General features: G+C 35.1%; 1 protein-coding gene across 1 annotated transcript; it reads right to left on the bottom strand.

Moving 5' to 3' along the window:
• Positions 1-1,075: 1,075 nt before the first annotated feature.
• LOC131627607 (uncharacterized) lies at positions 1,076-2,631 on the bottom strand. Its single transcript, XM_058898447.1, has 4 exons — positions 2,514-2,631; positions 1,804-2,414; positions 1,231-1,359; positions 1,076-1,114 (listed from the first exon to the last, which is right to left on the bottom strand). Exons 1-4 carry the CDS (start codon positions 2,629-2,631, stop codon positions 1,076-1,078), a joined length of 897 nt encoding a protein of 298 aa, XP_058754430.1.
• Positions 2,632-14,313: the final 11,682 nt, after the last annotated feature.

The raw sequence follows: 14,313 nt of genomic DNA, 5'->3' as shown, positions 1-14,313 counted from the left end.
TCTGATCAAAGAGATACTTCAGACTCTTATGATCACTAAACACTTCGAATCTCGAACCATACAAATAATGTTGCCACAACTTCAAAACAAAAACCACAGCTGCTAACTCTAAATCATGAGTCGGATAATTCCTTTCATGCACTTTAAGTTGTCTCGATGGATAAGCGACCACTTGTTGGTTCTGCATCAATACACCACCTAAACCCATCAGTGATGCGTCACAATATACCACAAACGATTCTGTCGGATTCGAAAAAATCAAGATAGGAGCACTTGTTAACCTCTTCTTCAACTCTTAGAATCCTTCTTCACATTTCGAATCCCAAATAAAACCCTGACCCTTCCTGGTCAATTTAGTTAACGACAATGCTAACTTTGAAAAGCCTTCTATAAACTTCCTGTAGTAACCTGCAAGACCAAGAAAACTACGAATTTCTGACACTAATTTCGGAGCCTCCCACTGAGATACCGCTTCTATCTTCGTAGGATAAACAACAATACCATTCTTAGAAATCACGTGCCCAAGGAAACTAACTTCATCCAACCAAAATTCACACTTGCGAAAAGTTTCTTCTCTTTCAACAGCTTTAACACACGTCTGAGATGTTCTGCATGCTCTCCTTCGTTCTTAGAATATATCAAAATATCGTCTATAAATACTACCACGAGTTTATCAAGATAAGGATGGAAGATCCTATTCATATATTCCATAAAAACACCAGGTGCATTTGTAACTCCAAACGGCATTACCGAATATTCGTAATGACCATACCTCGTCCTAAATGCAGTCTTCTGAATATCGTCTTCCTTTACTCGAATTTGGCGATACCCATACCTCAGATCAATCTTACTGAATACACACGCTCCAACCATCTGATCCATCAAATCATCAATCCTTGGAAATGGATACTGATTCTTGATAGTAACCTTGTTTAATTGTCGGTAATCTACATACAGTCTCATAGAGCCTTCTTTCTTCCTTACCAACAATATTGGCGCTCCCCACGGGAAAACACTCGGATGAATGAATTTCTTTTCAAGCAATTCTTTCAATTGTTTCTTCAGTTCAGCCAACTCAAATGGTGACATACAATACGGTGCCATCGACACTGGACTAGTTCCCAGAAACAATTCAATAGCAAATTCTACTTCTCTTTCCAATGGTAACTCGTTCACATCTTCTGGAAAAACTTCTGGAAAGTCACATACTACTGGTAGTTTGCTACTCACCACTTTCTCTTTCAAGTTCATCAATGCAACAAACATAAATATTGTTGCACTGTCTTTAATGGCTTCATTCACTTGTCTAGCTGTCATGTTCAGATCATTAGCACTAACAGCTTCAGGAAACAACATCGTCTTCGAAAAACAGTTGATATGAACACGGTTGAATTCCAACCAGTTCATTACCAGGATTACATCAAGTTGTTTTAATGGAAGACACACTAAGTCCATCCCGAATTCCCTACCAAAAATGTCGACCAGACAATTCAAGCAAGCAAACGAAGTAGTTACTGAACCCGACGCAGGAGTGTTAATAACCATACCTCCATTTATGTCGGATATTTTTAAATTCAATCTCTTAGCGCAGTCCAAAGAAATAAAAGAGTGAGTTGCTCCAGTATCAATAATCGCAACTAAAGGTGTGCCATGAATGAAACACGTACCTTTAATCAATTTATCCTCTAGAGTGGTCTCTGACCCCGCCAAAGCAAAAACCTTTCCTCCCGATTGGTTCTTCTTCGGTTTAGTACACTGTGGGCTAATGTGACCCTCTTCACCGCAGTTGTAGCAAGTCAAAACCTTCTTCTTACAATCAGCTGCAATATGGCCCACTTTATCACACTTGAAACACTTCTTTTGATCAAGCTTACATTCATGCCTACGATGTCCCATCTCGCCACAGTTGTAGCATCTGACAAGAGCATTGGAGTCTCCCCCACTAGGCTTCTTCCCATCAACAGCTTTACCTCTCCCATATGGCTTTCCTCTATCCATATGCTTCTTACCTTTTCTGTCAACTAACTCGCGAGAGTGAGATGACTTCATCTTGATGTTATCCTCTTCAAATATCCTGCTACAGTCAACCAAATCAACAAACTGTCGGATCCTCTGATACCTGATACCTTGCTTGATTTCATCATAGAGGCCATTCTCTAATTTGGTGCATTTCGAAAATTCACCAGCCTCATCATTGTTGTAAGGAGTGTAATACTTCGCCAATTCCGCAAACTTGACAGCATACTCTGGAACTGTCATATTGTCCTGCTTCAGCTCCAGAAACTCAATCTCCTTCCTTCCCCGAATATCTTCAGGAAAGTATTTCCTCAGAAATTCCCTCTTGAATATAGCCCAAGTAATAGTTATACCAGCGTCCAGCTCAGCTCTCGTAGTAACCCACCAGTCATCAGCTTCTTCCAACAACATGTGAGTACCATACCTCACTTTCAGGTCTTCCGCACAATCAATGACTCTGAAAATCCTTTCGATCTCCTTCAGTCACTTCGGAGCACCTTCTAGATCATGCGTGCCCTTGAACAATGGAGGATTGTTCCTCTGAGAACTCCCCAATTGCCTGTCAGCACCAATCCTTGCCCCTCCGGCATTACCTCCCAGCACTCCAGCAATCATGCCCAAGGCCTCAGCAATTGCATCGTCGTTTCTTCCACTTCTTCCAGTCATTTCTCTGCTCAAATCACAAACAATTTAGTCAAAACAAAAGTATCGACAAGTCAACTCGTACTAGTCGCATACACGAGAAAAAATTGACACAAGACTCTGGTCACAACGATCGACTATGGTCTGATACCACTATTGTAGCACCCTTTTAAACCCCGTGGAAATTTAAATAAATTATTCATAGTACATGAAAACAAGGGTGCCACAATTCAAATTTTAAAACAAACATCATACGTCTATGTCATGCATTCACTGAGGGAAATTCATCATAAAATTATAACACTTCATCTTAACACAACGGAAACTAAATCACACGGATAAGTTCAACATCTTTAAAACTTTATCCTTCAAACATCAAAATAACAACTAGAGTTATAAAACATAAACTCAAAAATATCGCGTCCCCAGTGTTACAATATCAGAGCATGACACTTGAAGCTAAACTAAACGCACTGACTCATGAGCTAATCCTCACCAAGTCGAAAAGCCGTTATCCTTAATCTGAAAATGACAACATGTAAGGGTGAGCCTCATCATAATTAACGAATGTTATAGAGTTATAAACAATAACACATCATAGTCGCATTATTCACCCAATTGTATCATATACAGATATTAAGACAAGTTTCATCATCACAACAACCAACACATCATCAATATTCATAACACTGGAAAACATCCAATCATGTTATAAAAATCATGTATATGAATGAACTGACACTATGCATGTGGTACCAACATCATCAATGGGAATAACCCACTGACCGATCTAACATCATCAAGATACAGCCCTATCACTGATCCAACACATCATCATGGATACAACCTCAACAAATGATTATGAATGAATGCAACCATATATAAAACATACTTATACCATCGTCACATTTATGAGCAACATCATCCAATACTCAAACTATCATCATCATCATCATCATCATTATAGCATGTTTATATATATTAACATCATTAAATTACAATCATATCATCAATCAACACAAAGATTACATCATAAGGTTCATCATGCTCGAAACGGCACTCAAAACAGGCCAACGGTTCAAAAGTTATGAATTTTATAAAATATTTTATTTTTCAAAAACAAACAGTGGTAACCGGTTACTCTAATCCCAATAACCGGTTACTGTATCTCACGTAACCCATAGTTTTGTTTTTAATAGGGGTAACCAGTTACCCTCATTTCAGTTACCGGTTACTGCCTCCCAGACAGCAACAATCTCCTTTCCAAATAGTGGTAACCGGTTACTCTAATCCCAGTAACCGGTTACTCCGTACCTGCAACCCCAAAACTCAGATTTACAGCATCCAACACCTCTATTTTCACCCAATTCATACTAAGACGAATTCAAGTGACTAGATTTCACATACAACACACAGCAGATACATAGATAGCATATAGTATGCATCAATTAACATCATAACAATACCAAAATCCTAGAATTCATCAAAATGAGCAATTATTGTCAAAACATCTCAAAACCCCAATCTATAGTACGTCTCAATTGATACGAATTAAATACTTATTTTTGTACTATCATTCCATAACCCGATAATAGAAGTTAATGAGATAAGTCCCCCCTTACCTTAGCCAAAAACTCTTGGATGGTGTCTTCCTCTTTGTTCCTCTTCATGTATCAGCTTCCCAATCTCTCGTCTCCTCTGCTATGCTTTTCACGTTCATTTTCCTTTCTCCCAATTTCCTTATTTTTGTTAAAATAGATTCCAATTAGTAAAAAGGGCCTTACTAACATAAAACCCCCTTCCTTACTAATGCCACACATGGCCCAATGGCCTACACCAACTCTTTCCAAATAATTTCCAAAAAGCTAAATAATTCTAATTATTAATTTAAATACCAAATAAATTAAAAATTAAAATTATAGGGTGTTACAGCAAGGACAAATATTGGACTAAATGATAATATGTTCAACATCTTAAATTAAAGTTGATAGATAATGTAAAATAGAATGATAAATCATTAGGAAATAAAGAGCACGAGAAAATTGGTAACCTATTTTGGTGCAACGTTACCATGTTATGGGGGGCTTCCAACCCAAGAAAGAAAATTCATTCTCAATTGTATTAGTATAATTTGTCTTAGATGAATAACCCTTGTTTAATGCCTACTTCTTAATACTACCTGTGTCTTTCTATTTAAGACTCCCCTTAAAAATGAGAAACCTTTTCACTTTCTCTTAATCACTACCCTAGTGATCTTATGCTTTCAACAAATTAAGCATGTTGGATTACAACTCAGCTAACAATCAACCTATATGCTTTCAATATTCAGATTAGGCTTATTTAGAGAATTATAATAAACAACAATAATACAAATACTCAAAAAAAACAAAACCCAAGCACACTAGATCTTCAGTACATGGGTGTTTTCTTTGTTGTTAGGAGGATTCATTATATAACAATTTTTTGGTGGGATTTTAATGGGAAATTGAATTGAGCAACACCTTTCATATTGATGAAGATTTGATTTGATTTGATCTTCATTCGATTTGAATATTCATTTAAATTGATTGGTTTTATTAAATCTTTTCAGCAAATCTTACTCCATAACACGTTACTAAAGATACAACTCATAACCACCAAATCTTCTAGGAAACAAACTAAAACCCGCTCAGATTTACTCATTGAATATGTCTTCCAGACTGAGGATAGATGTTGCACACATGTTGGAACATCTTGTCCCACATGTTCCTTGTTCACCAAAATTCATCTTGTCCCAAGTAGTTTTTACCTAATACAGATAATCCAAAAAGAACAACAAAAATAATCAACCTTTCCCTTAAAAAGTGAATATTTAAATTTTTAATATAAAGCTGAATTTATCCTCAACCAAGGGTTTTATAAATATATCACCCCGTTGATGATCAATATAACTAACTTAATATCTAAAACCCGTTTCTAAAAAAACTGTAATAAAATGATATCTAATTTCAATATGTTTTTCTCTTGAATGTAGATAAATATGAATCTAGATAACAATACTTCTATGGAAGCATAAGGCATGAGGAATATTCTTGTATGTCTTAAAAATGGCAAGAAATATGTGTTTGAAAAAGTTATATATGTATGAAAATTAGCTAGTTGATAATTGATAATCATTAATCATGGAAGATGATTCACTCAAATTTTATGATTCCAATAGAAGGTTAGTCTTGAAATCAATTCTTGCAAAAAAAATAGAACCTTCAAGATGTTGATAAATGGAGTAGAGATTCAAGATAAGGAATACATCTTATGGGAAAAGTGGCCTGTTTAATGTGCCATGACCAAAAGCCATCATGGCACGGTCTAGTGAATTGCTAGCAGATCGTGACAAGACCAAAAGTCATTGTGGCATGATCCAACACATTTTATGGTACATCAAAAGGCTTAGTCCGCATCACGGTTTAGAGAAATGGATAATAATATATACCTTCTATAACGGTCTTTGTTATAACACGAGAATGATTGTTGATGCTACAGTAGAAGGAGTTTTTATGGACAAACCCTTCTAAGGAGCTTACCAACTCATCAAGAATATGGCCCATAACCACTGTCAGTGGTGAAGAAAATATGCTCCAATATAGAAAACACCACTAGAGGGAGGAATGTACAAAGTTAGCTGCTTTGACCATATGAATGCAAAAGTCAATGCACTTTGATAACCTTATTATCAATCCCGCAGCCATCATGGCTGTCGTGACTTTCCAATGTGAGATTTGTGGAGTCCTAGGACATATTGATAAGAGAGTTAGAGACAGGATGTAGAAATGAGTGTAGAGAATGAATCTAAGAGGGTAACTGACAAGGAAACTTAAAGAGAACTGATAGTAGTTGATAATGGATAGGCATCTAAGGCTAAGGATATGGTTGAAAAGGATAAATAACAACCATATGTACCCCATCCTCCTTACAAGCATCTGATGATATACCCTCAAAGATTTGTGAAGTCTAAAACAGAGGGACAGTTTCAAAAGTTCGTGGAGCTTCTAAAGACATTCCATGTCAGTATTCCCTTTTCGAAAGCAATAACCCAGATGCCTTCGTACGCTAAGTTCCTCACGGAAATTTTGAACAACAAAAGTATGCTTGATGACAATGGTATAGTAGCCCCGTTGATAAAAGATCCCCATTGATATGAGAGTTAGAGACCATGATGTAGGAATGAGTGTAGAGAATGACCCTAAGAGGGTAACTGATAATGACACTTAGAGAGAATTGGTAGCAGCTGACAATGAACAGACGTCTAAGGCTAAGGAGGTGGTTCAGAAGGATAAAGAACAAACATATGTACCACCATCCTCCTTACAAGCATTTGATCCCATACCCTCAAATATTTGTGAAGTCTAAAATAGAGGAACAATTTAAGAAGTTTGTGGAGCTTCTAAAGACATTCCATGCAGGGCCGGCCCAACACATATAGAGGCCCAAGGCGAATTTTAATATAAAAATTTATAAATATAAATATAATTTATTTATTTAATTTAAGATAAAAATTATTTACTAAATATTCATTCATTGTAAATAAAATACAATTTGTAATATATAAATTCCCATTATTGTCAATATATAATGAAAATATAAAACAATATATTTTATCCATTGTTTTTATCATCCACATACACTAAAACAACAAACATTTGTACTTATTAAAGTATTAAAAACAAACCATAAAAAAAATAATGAATTAAAAGTATAAAAAAAAATTGTCTAACATTAAAAATCTTAATGCACGTCACATATACTTATTGCTAAACAGCAAAGCGTAAAAACCAAAATGAAAAAATGGGAGAGATTACACAATGACAATAGTTTAATAAAGAGACCATTTTTTTTCATTTCACTTGATTACAACCTTATAGGGGTCCCATGTAATATCACAAATTAAATTAGAGGCCCAAGGCAGCAGCCTAGGTGGCCTACCCCTTGGGCCGGGCCTGATTCCATGTCAGTATTCCCTTTTTGAAGGCAATAACCCAGACTCTTTCGTATGCTAAGTTCCTCGTGGAATTTTTTACCAAAAAAAGGAAGCTTGATGACAATGGTACCGTGGCACTCACTAAAGTGTGTAGTTCCATTATCCAAAATAAGAGGCCATCAAAACTAAATGATCTAGGAAGCTTCTCAATTCCATGCGTTATCAGTAAGTACGTCATTTACAAAGCCTTGTGTGACTTAGGAGGTAGTTTTAGTTTGATGTCTCTTTCTTACCGCGAGAGGCTCAATTTAGGAGAAATTACACCAACAAAGATGTCCCTTCAGCTAGATGATCGATCAGTAAAGTACCTAGTAAGAAAACTGGAAGATGTCCCATTAAGAATCAGCCAGTTGTATATTCTTACTGAATTTATAATGATGGGCATTAAAGAAGACCCTCATATCCCAATCCTGTTAGGTAGACCATTCTCTGCCTAAACTCTTATGTTAGCCCCTTATTTTTTGGATTGGCAGAATTTTGCTAAAACATGGTGTTTGAAAGATGTTAAGCAAGATGTCATAACATCTTGATCTCTTGATACAAGTGAGTATGAGCTTATAGGAAAAACCAGATGTCTTGACTCATGTCGTGACATTCTGTATCAGAAGATCAACACATACTATTTGGAAACTTGACATATTTGATTTGTTTTAAATTTATTCAGTGATATTTCCTTTAGATATATCTCAATGATTTACGTAGGCCAAAAAGATTTAATCTGGAACAAAGGAATCAAATTTCCACAAGAATTAAAGTTTATAAATTTAGATGATTGAGAATGTACTTTTTTTCAAGATTCAAAAAGATTTCTCTGCAGATTTGTTGCAACTCTCAGCTTGTGGATCAAGTAAAATGTTTTGAAGCTCATAGATTGCTGAAGACTATTTAAAGAGATCCCTAGACCTAATGTAATTTAAGTATTTCACAATTGTAAAATTAGGGGAAGATTAGAAAGCTTAGGTTTCGAGAGTCTCTCGTGTTTCAAGTCTCCCACGTATCTTTTAATACTGTATGGTAGACTGTATGTTGTTTGGTTGTTTGTCAAGCTGTTTGTTCTCACTTATAAGCCTTTAGATAATGAGTTGAGTTTTTTTCTCACTCTTAATATTTTAAGAATTGAGTTAAGTATTGTTCTTGGTTGAAGCTTTTATGAAAAACTAAGTATTTTGTATTTGAAGTGTAATCTTCTAAATTGGGTTGTTCTTGATACAGTCACTAAGATTAGGGATGTTAGATATCACTCGGGTGATTTAGGTGGTGGGGTTTCAACTTCTGGGCAGAAGTTGCAATAGGTAGGGATTAGGCGAGAAGTTGTAAACTGGGAATGTTTAGCTTCGAACTAAAACTGTTGATAGTGGATTTCCTTCATGGCTTTGTAGCCTCGAGATTAGGTGTTTTTGCACTGAACTGGGTTAACATTTCAATGTGTTATTTATTATTTTACAATTTTAATTATGTATCAAATTCAGTCTGATGAATCAGGTCTATTTCCAGATATCGTAACATTTGTCTTGACATTATGCGAGACAGTTTGTATTACCATGTGTTATGCATGTACCAGAAATTTTAATTGGTATCAGAGCAGACACCCTGTGCGTTTATTGGGTGAGCTTCAGGGATATATTTTTCTAGTACCATTTATCTTTTGGAAAGCTATGATGATAGCATTCTGGAAATTAATGGCCAGTTGAATTTTGAAGTTTGTCAGGTTTGAAGAATCCTGAAGTTAAGAAGACAGAAGGGAAGAGTCTGAAGAGGGTCTCTATAACCTTGAAGTTTTTGTCCTAGATCCTATATCACTTGTATTGTGGCCAAAGAGACTTGGGAATCTCTCAAGTCCACTCATAACGCCACATCTAAGTGTGTTTGGAAGAAAAGTGTTCATATGTTAGGCTGATCAAAGAAGAAGTACTATAGTCTCTAATCAAAATATTTGACATGAAAGTGACAAGTTTTTGAGGAAAAACAAGAGCATTCTTTTGTTTCCATCTTTGAAGGAACTCATGTTCTGATCTATAGTGAAGGATTTCTTATAGCTATTATGTTCCTTTGAAGACAATTATGCTAGTTTTGCTTTTGAGGAGAGGACTAGAGAAATGTCCTAAACATCTGTTCTAACATCATTATGTCTATTATACTCAAGATGAAGATAGATATGGAGGTAAAATCCAATTAATATCAAACATTCATTGTAGTGATTATGAAGACCTTGGATTCTTTGTGGAGCATAATGCCCTACCTATCTCAAAGAACAACTGTATGGTTTGGTTATTTCTTAGCCTAAATGAGGGATGTGTTCCTGACTTTATATCTACCAAGGATGTTACTAACTGGAAGATTAACTTCTAATAAGTATTTCTGTTTTTGAAGAATTCTTTCTTGACAAGATAATTGCTCATTCAAGATCTATGCATCTAGAATAAAAAGATTGTCAACCATGAAGAAGACAGGAGGTGACTAATTCTTATCTTATTGTCTAAGAGAAGGAAGGTCAGTCTACAATCTATATTCCACATGATGAGGTAATTCAATCAACTTTTATACTTGCTATCTTAATCAAGTCTGTAAGGATAGTTCATCTCAGTTGAAGGTAGTTTCTTAAGTGGAGAGATTATTGGAAACCTAGAAGGAAGTAAGTTTTCAAGCTTTTATTAGCAAGAAAAACTTAAGTGATAAAATTTTGTTCTCATCAAGGGAAAATTGAGTCAAGGATTTTGCCTAAATTTCTCAACACTGTGCTAAACATCAGGCTACTCTAGCTATAGGCAGTTACTTGCACTGAAGAAATTTCTTTTGTGGTAAGTTGAGTTCAACAAGTTCTTTTGTTCTTCTTTTCTTTGACTTCTCTAAGGTCAAAATTAGTATTGATTAACCTAGTAGTGGTTAAGACACTAGGAAGTAATAATTCCCTAATTTCTCATACCTTTCTTAGATCTTCAACTAAGATAATTGATATTTTGACTCTGACTACTCCAGACACTTGACTGCAGTAAAAGTGCTTAACAGGTGGTTGTTTAGTTTTTTTTATCAGTTGTTATTTGCATTGGTGATACTAAAAGGGAAATTAAGGGCATTAGATGACTGGATATTACTGAATGGTGTATCTAAGTCTTAGTAATGATCTTCTCACTAAAGGACTAATGAATTTTGTGATAAACATAAGTCAATTGTGTGGAGTCTAAAGGTATGGTCATCAAGAAAATGATGTTTTATCTCTCATGAGATGTATGGAGTTCTTGAGAGGATTTAAGAACAATTTTTATTTGTGTTCACCACAAGTATTTAGTTGTATATTCTTTTACTTGGTTTTTGAGGAAGATGAAGTCAAGATTTCGCACTAGAAGGTGCAACATCAGACTGTTACAAAAACTACAGAATCGCTCTAATGGATCTGACCAAGTCTAATGCAAGGTGAATATCTTGGTGGATAGAAACAGGTATATTCTTTCTCTTGGGTGATCTATGACAAAGGAAAATATATTATCTGAGAAGTCTTCAAAGATTCTTATCTTAAAAGGAGAATAAGGTATGCTTTTGAGTTATTCTATTAAGAGAAGTACCTTTAGTGATGTTCAACCAGATGTTGAAGCATCATCTCAGCAAGTGGTTATTCCAGAAATTCTGAAAAAGGCTAGTAGGCACTGATTAAGAAAGCTCTCAAGTAAAGCAAGATTTTTTCTAAAAGGGAGTTCATTATTTGGTGTTGGTTTTAGTCTGGAATCATCATTAGTTTCAAGATGAAATAGCTAATGATGGTAAATAATGGAGTAAAATCTTTTGGAGAAGACTATGAAAATGGTATTATTGGAGGATATTCTAGTCACTAGATCAGAATTAATTGAATCTTGGTATTTCTCTAAGATTAGCTACTTGGTTGAAGATGTATTTTCAATTTGGGTTGACCACTATAAGTGTACAATGTCAAACTAAATGTCATGACATTGTTATGTGACAAGTTACTGCAATCAAGGTACTCAAGGATTTAACTCTATCTACAGAAACAAGTCTTTGGTTTAATTTACCACTGTTTCAGGAGTCTTGCTATAGGAAAATATTGACACTTTTAAGATTGGTATGTCTGAGAAGCTGCGCGAAGTATTTTCGTCATAACTTGATGTGCAAGTTACATTGAGAACATGAAGGTAATTTTGGAATTGCACTAATGAAGAACCATAGTAATAACGGCTTGGTCGGTTTGTCACTGATATGCCTTCGTCTTGTGATATGTGTGATTAGTGTGTAACTCGGTGAACTGACTTTTATTTTAAGCAAACAATGTTACGGTAAGCATGAGTCGCCACCGACTTTTATTTTGTCCAAAATCTTGGAAGGGTAAAAAGAACAGAAAAAGACCCTTTCATAAGAAAACGGACTCGGGGGGTAGATTATGAAAAGGGAAGGTGTAAACACCCTTTTCGTCCGTAGTAGTCTACGGGCTCTTAATTTACTTAGCTCATGTTTGTTTTGTTTGATTTGAGTTGAAAAGGGACATAAGGAGTTTAGCGTAAATGCATAGCCTTAGTTTTTAAAAGAGTTTTGAAAAGATGTTTTTTATCGAGCTAAGCATATTAAGAGCACTATCCTAAATTGGTCTTTTTCCATGATTTTTATTCTTCTAAGAAAGGGATAGGGCTATCCTTACCATTTAGGGTAGGTAGTCCTATTGTTTGGACGTTTTCGGGACCATCGAAGGGTCATCGGATGGTCGTTGAAGGCAACAAGTAGAGGTATTCTAGCATCTTTGCGGGACTATCATCATTTTTCCGAAAGGGGCTCCGAGGGACAGGGTCATTTTTATGATGATTTATTCGAGGGTCATCTTTGCTAAAATACCTCTACATTCGAGGGACACGACCTTATTTCGTAAGGCAACCAAGAGGGGCGTACGCTAAATGTGAGTGTGTGCGAGTGTGTTGTATTTGATTATATTTATCTTGTATTTTAATGTGATCTAACGTTTTTTTTAGTCTTGTCATACAAACCTATCATACATCTAAACAATATAATAATAAAATACGAAAATTAAAAGTGCGGGAAAGTAAAGAGACTTATTTAAATATTTACATTTTGACCTACAAACATTCTAATATCTAAATAAAAGCAATAAAATAAACAAAATACGCGCCATACACGGGATTTCGAGATGAAAGAAGAAATCGGGAGAAAGTAAAATGATTTTGTTAGTTAGAAGCCTAATTTAATTAACCTTATTCTAGTATTTACCCTAAAAAGAACTAAGTTAAAAAAACTAATCAAAAAAGAATTATTTTTGGTATTTTTTATAATCGAATATTTTAAACATAACTAATCAACTAAAATAAATATCCTAATTATTTACCCTAATTAACTATTTAATAAAATTACAAAATAAAAAATTATATATATATTTTTTATGTTTTTAGTGATTTAATTTAGAATGAAATAAAATGGATGGTCACAAAAAAAAAACTAAAAATCTAAATTAACTTGGTTATTGAAACTAGAAATTAATAAGAACTAAATGATTAAATTAATTAATTCAAATTCTAAAGTCTAAAAATAAAAATGTTAATTTTTAGCTGTTTTTTTATTAATTATTGTTAATTGGTTAATTGGCTAGTTGAAGGTTAAAAAAATGATAAAAAGCAATGTCTCACGCATGGATTGAACCCAAGTCTGTGAGATAGCTGACCCTTGTCCTCTGCCAATTGAACCATTATCATCAGCTGTAAACAAAACGCATGGAAATAAATAAATAGTAAAAAGGGTATTAAAATTCTGTGCAGTCAAACGTGGGGGGCCCACGATTCTCGCTTGAACCAATGAAAAGTGGGGAGAGAGGCGAAATTGGTTGACTGCCCAATGAGTGATCAGCACGCACGCGGTCAAAGAGTATCCGTCCACGTCATCGTCTTCTTCCTTCATCCATGCGGATTCACCTGCGAAATCTGCCAGGGATTTACCTGCGGATTTACTTAGGGTTTCCTACAACAAATCAAAGCTTAACAAAAATGATGCATGAGGGAAAACAAACCACCCAGATCCACCTAAAATCATCCCCTGAATCCAAATATGGGGTCGTTATTGTCTGAAACGGATCATAACACATGGTTTCGAGGCTTGGCCGTGATAAACCCTAACCATGGTAAATCGAGTTTCTCACACCAAAGCTTCAAAATGATGGATCTATTCCACCCTAAACACAGTCATAAACACATTAGAAATAACAAAACTCATGGAAACGCATTAGGCAATGGAAAACGATAATCACCTGTCATACCCCAAAATTTGCCCATACTATTTCTCTTATACAAATTCAAATCAATACATAAAACTCCAAGACACATTCTCCTATACAAGGCTCAGAAACTAGGGTTTGGTTTGTTCAAAGGAAAATCAATGAATCAATGGCTCCAAGGAATCCTATGTGGCTCAATATATCTCACATGACCTCTATGACAACTTTCAAGTCTCAACTCAAAAGATTGATCACTCAATTGCTTAGAAAGTCAACAGTCGACTGGTTTGACCTAAAAGTCAACTATGGTCAAAGTACAATCAAAACTCCTGATCTTTTGTCAAGATTCTCATATTGAAGTATCATTCACCATTTGATCAATAATTGATCATGGTTCATCAAGGAAAGATAAAAAATCAACAAA

Source organism: Vicia villosa, unplaced genomic scaffold (genome assembly GCF_029867415.1).
Source record: "Vicia villosa cultivar HV-30 ecotype Madison, WI unplaced genomic scaffold, Vvil1.0 ctg.000371F_1_1, whole genome shotgun sequence".
Taxonomy (NCBI): domain Eukaryota; kingdom Viridiplantae; phylum Streptophyta; class Magnoliopsida; order Fabales; family Fabaceae; genus Vicia; species Vicia villosa.
This window is presented reverse-complemented; position numbering and strand designations above follow the sequence as displayed.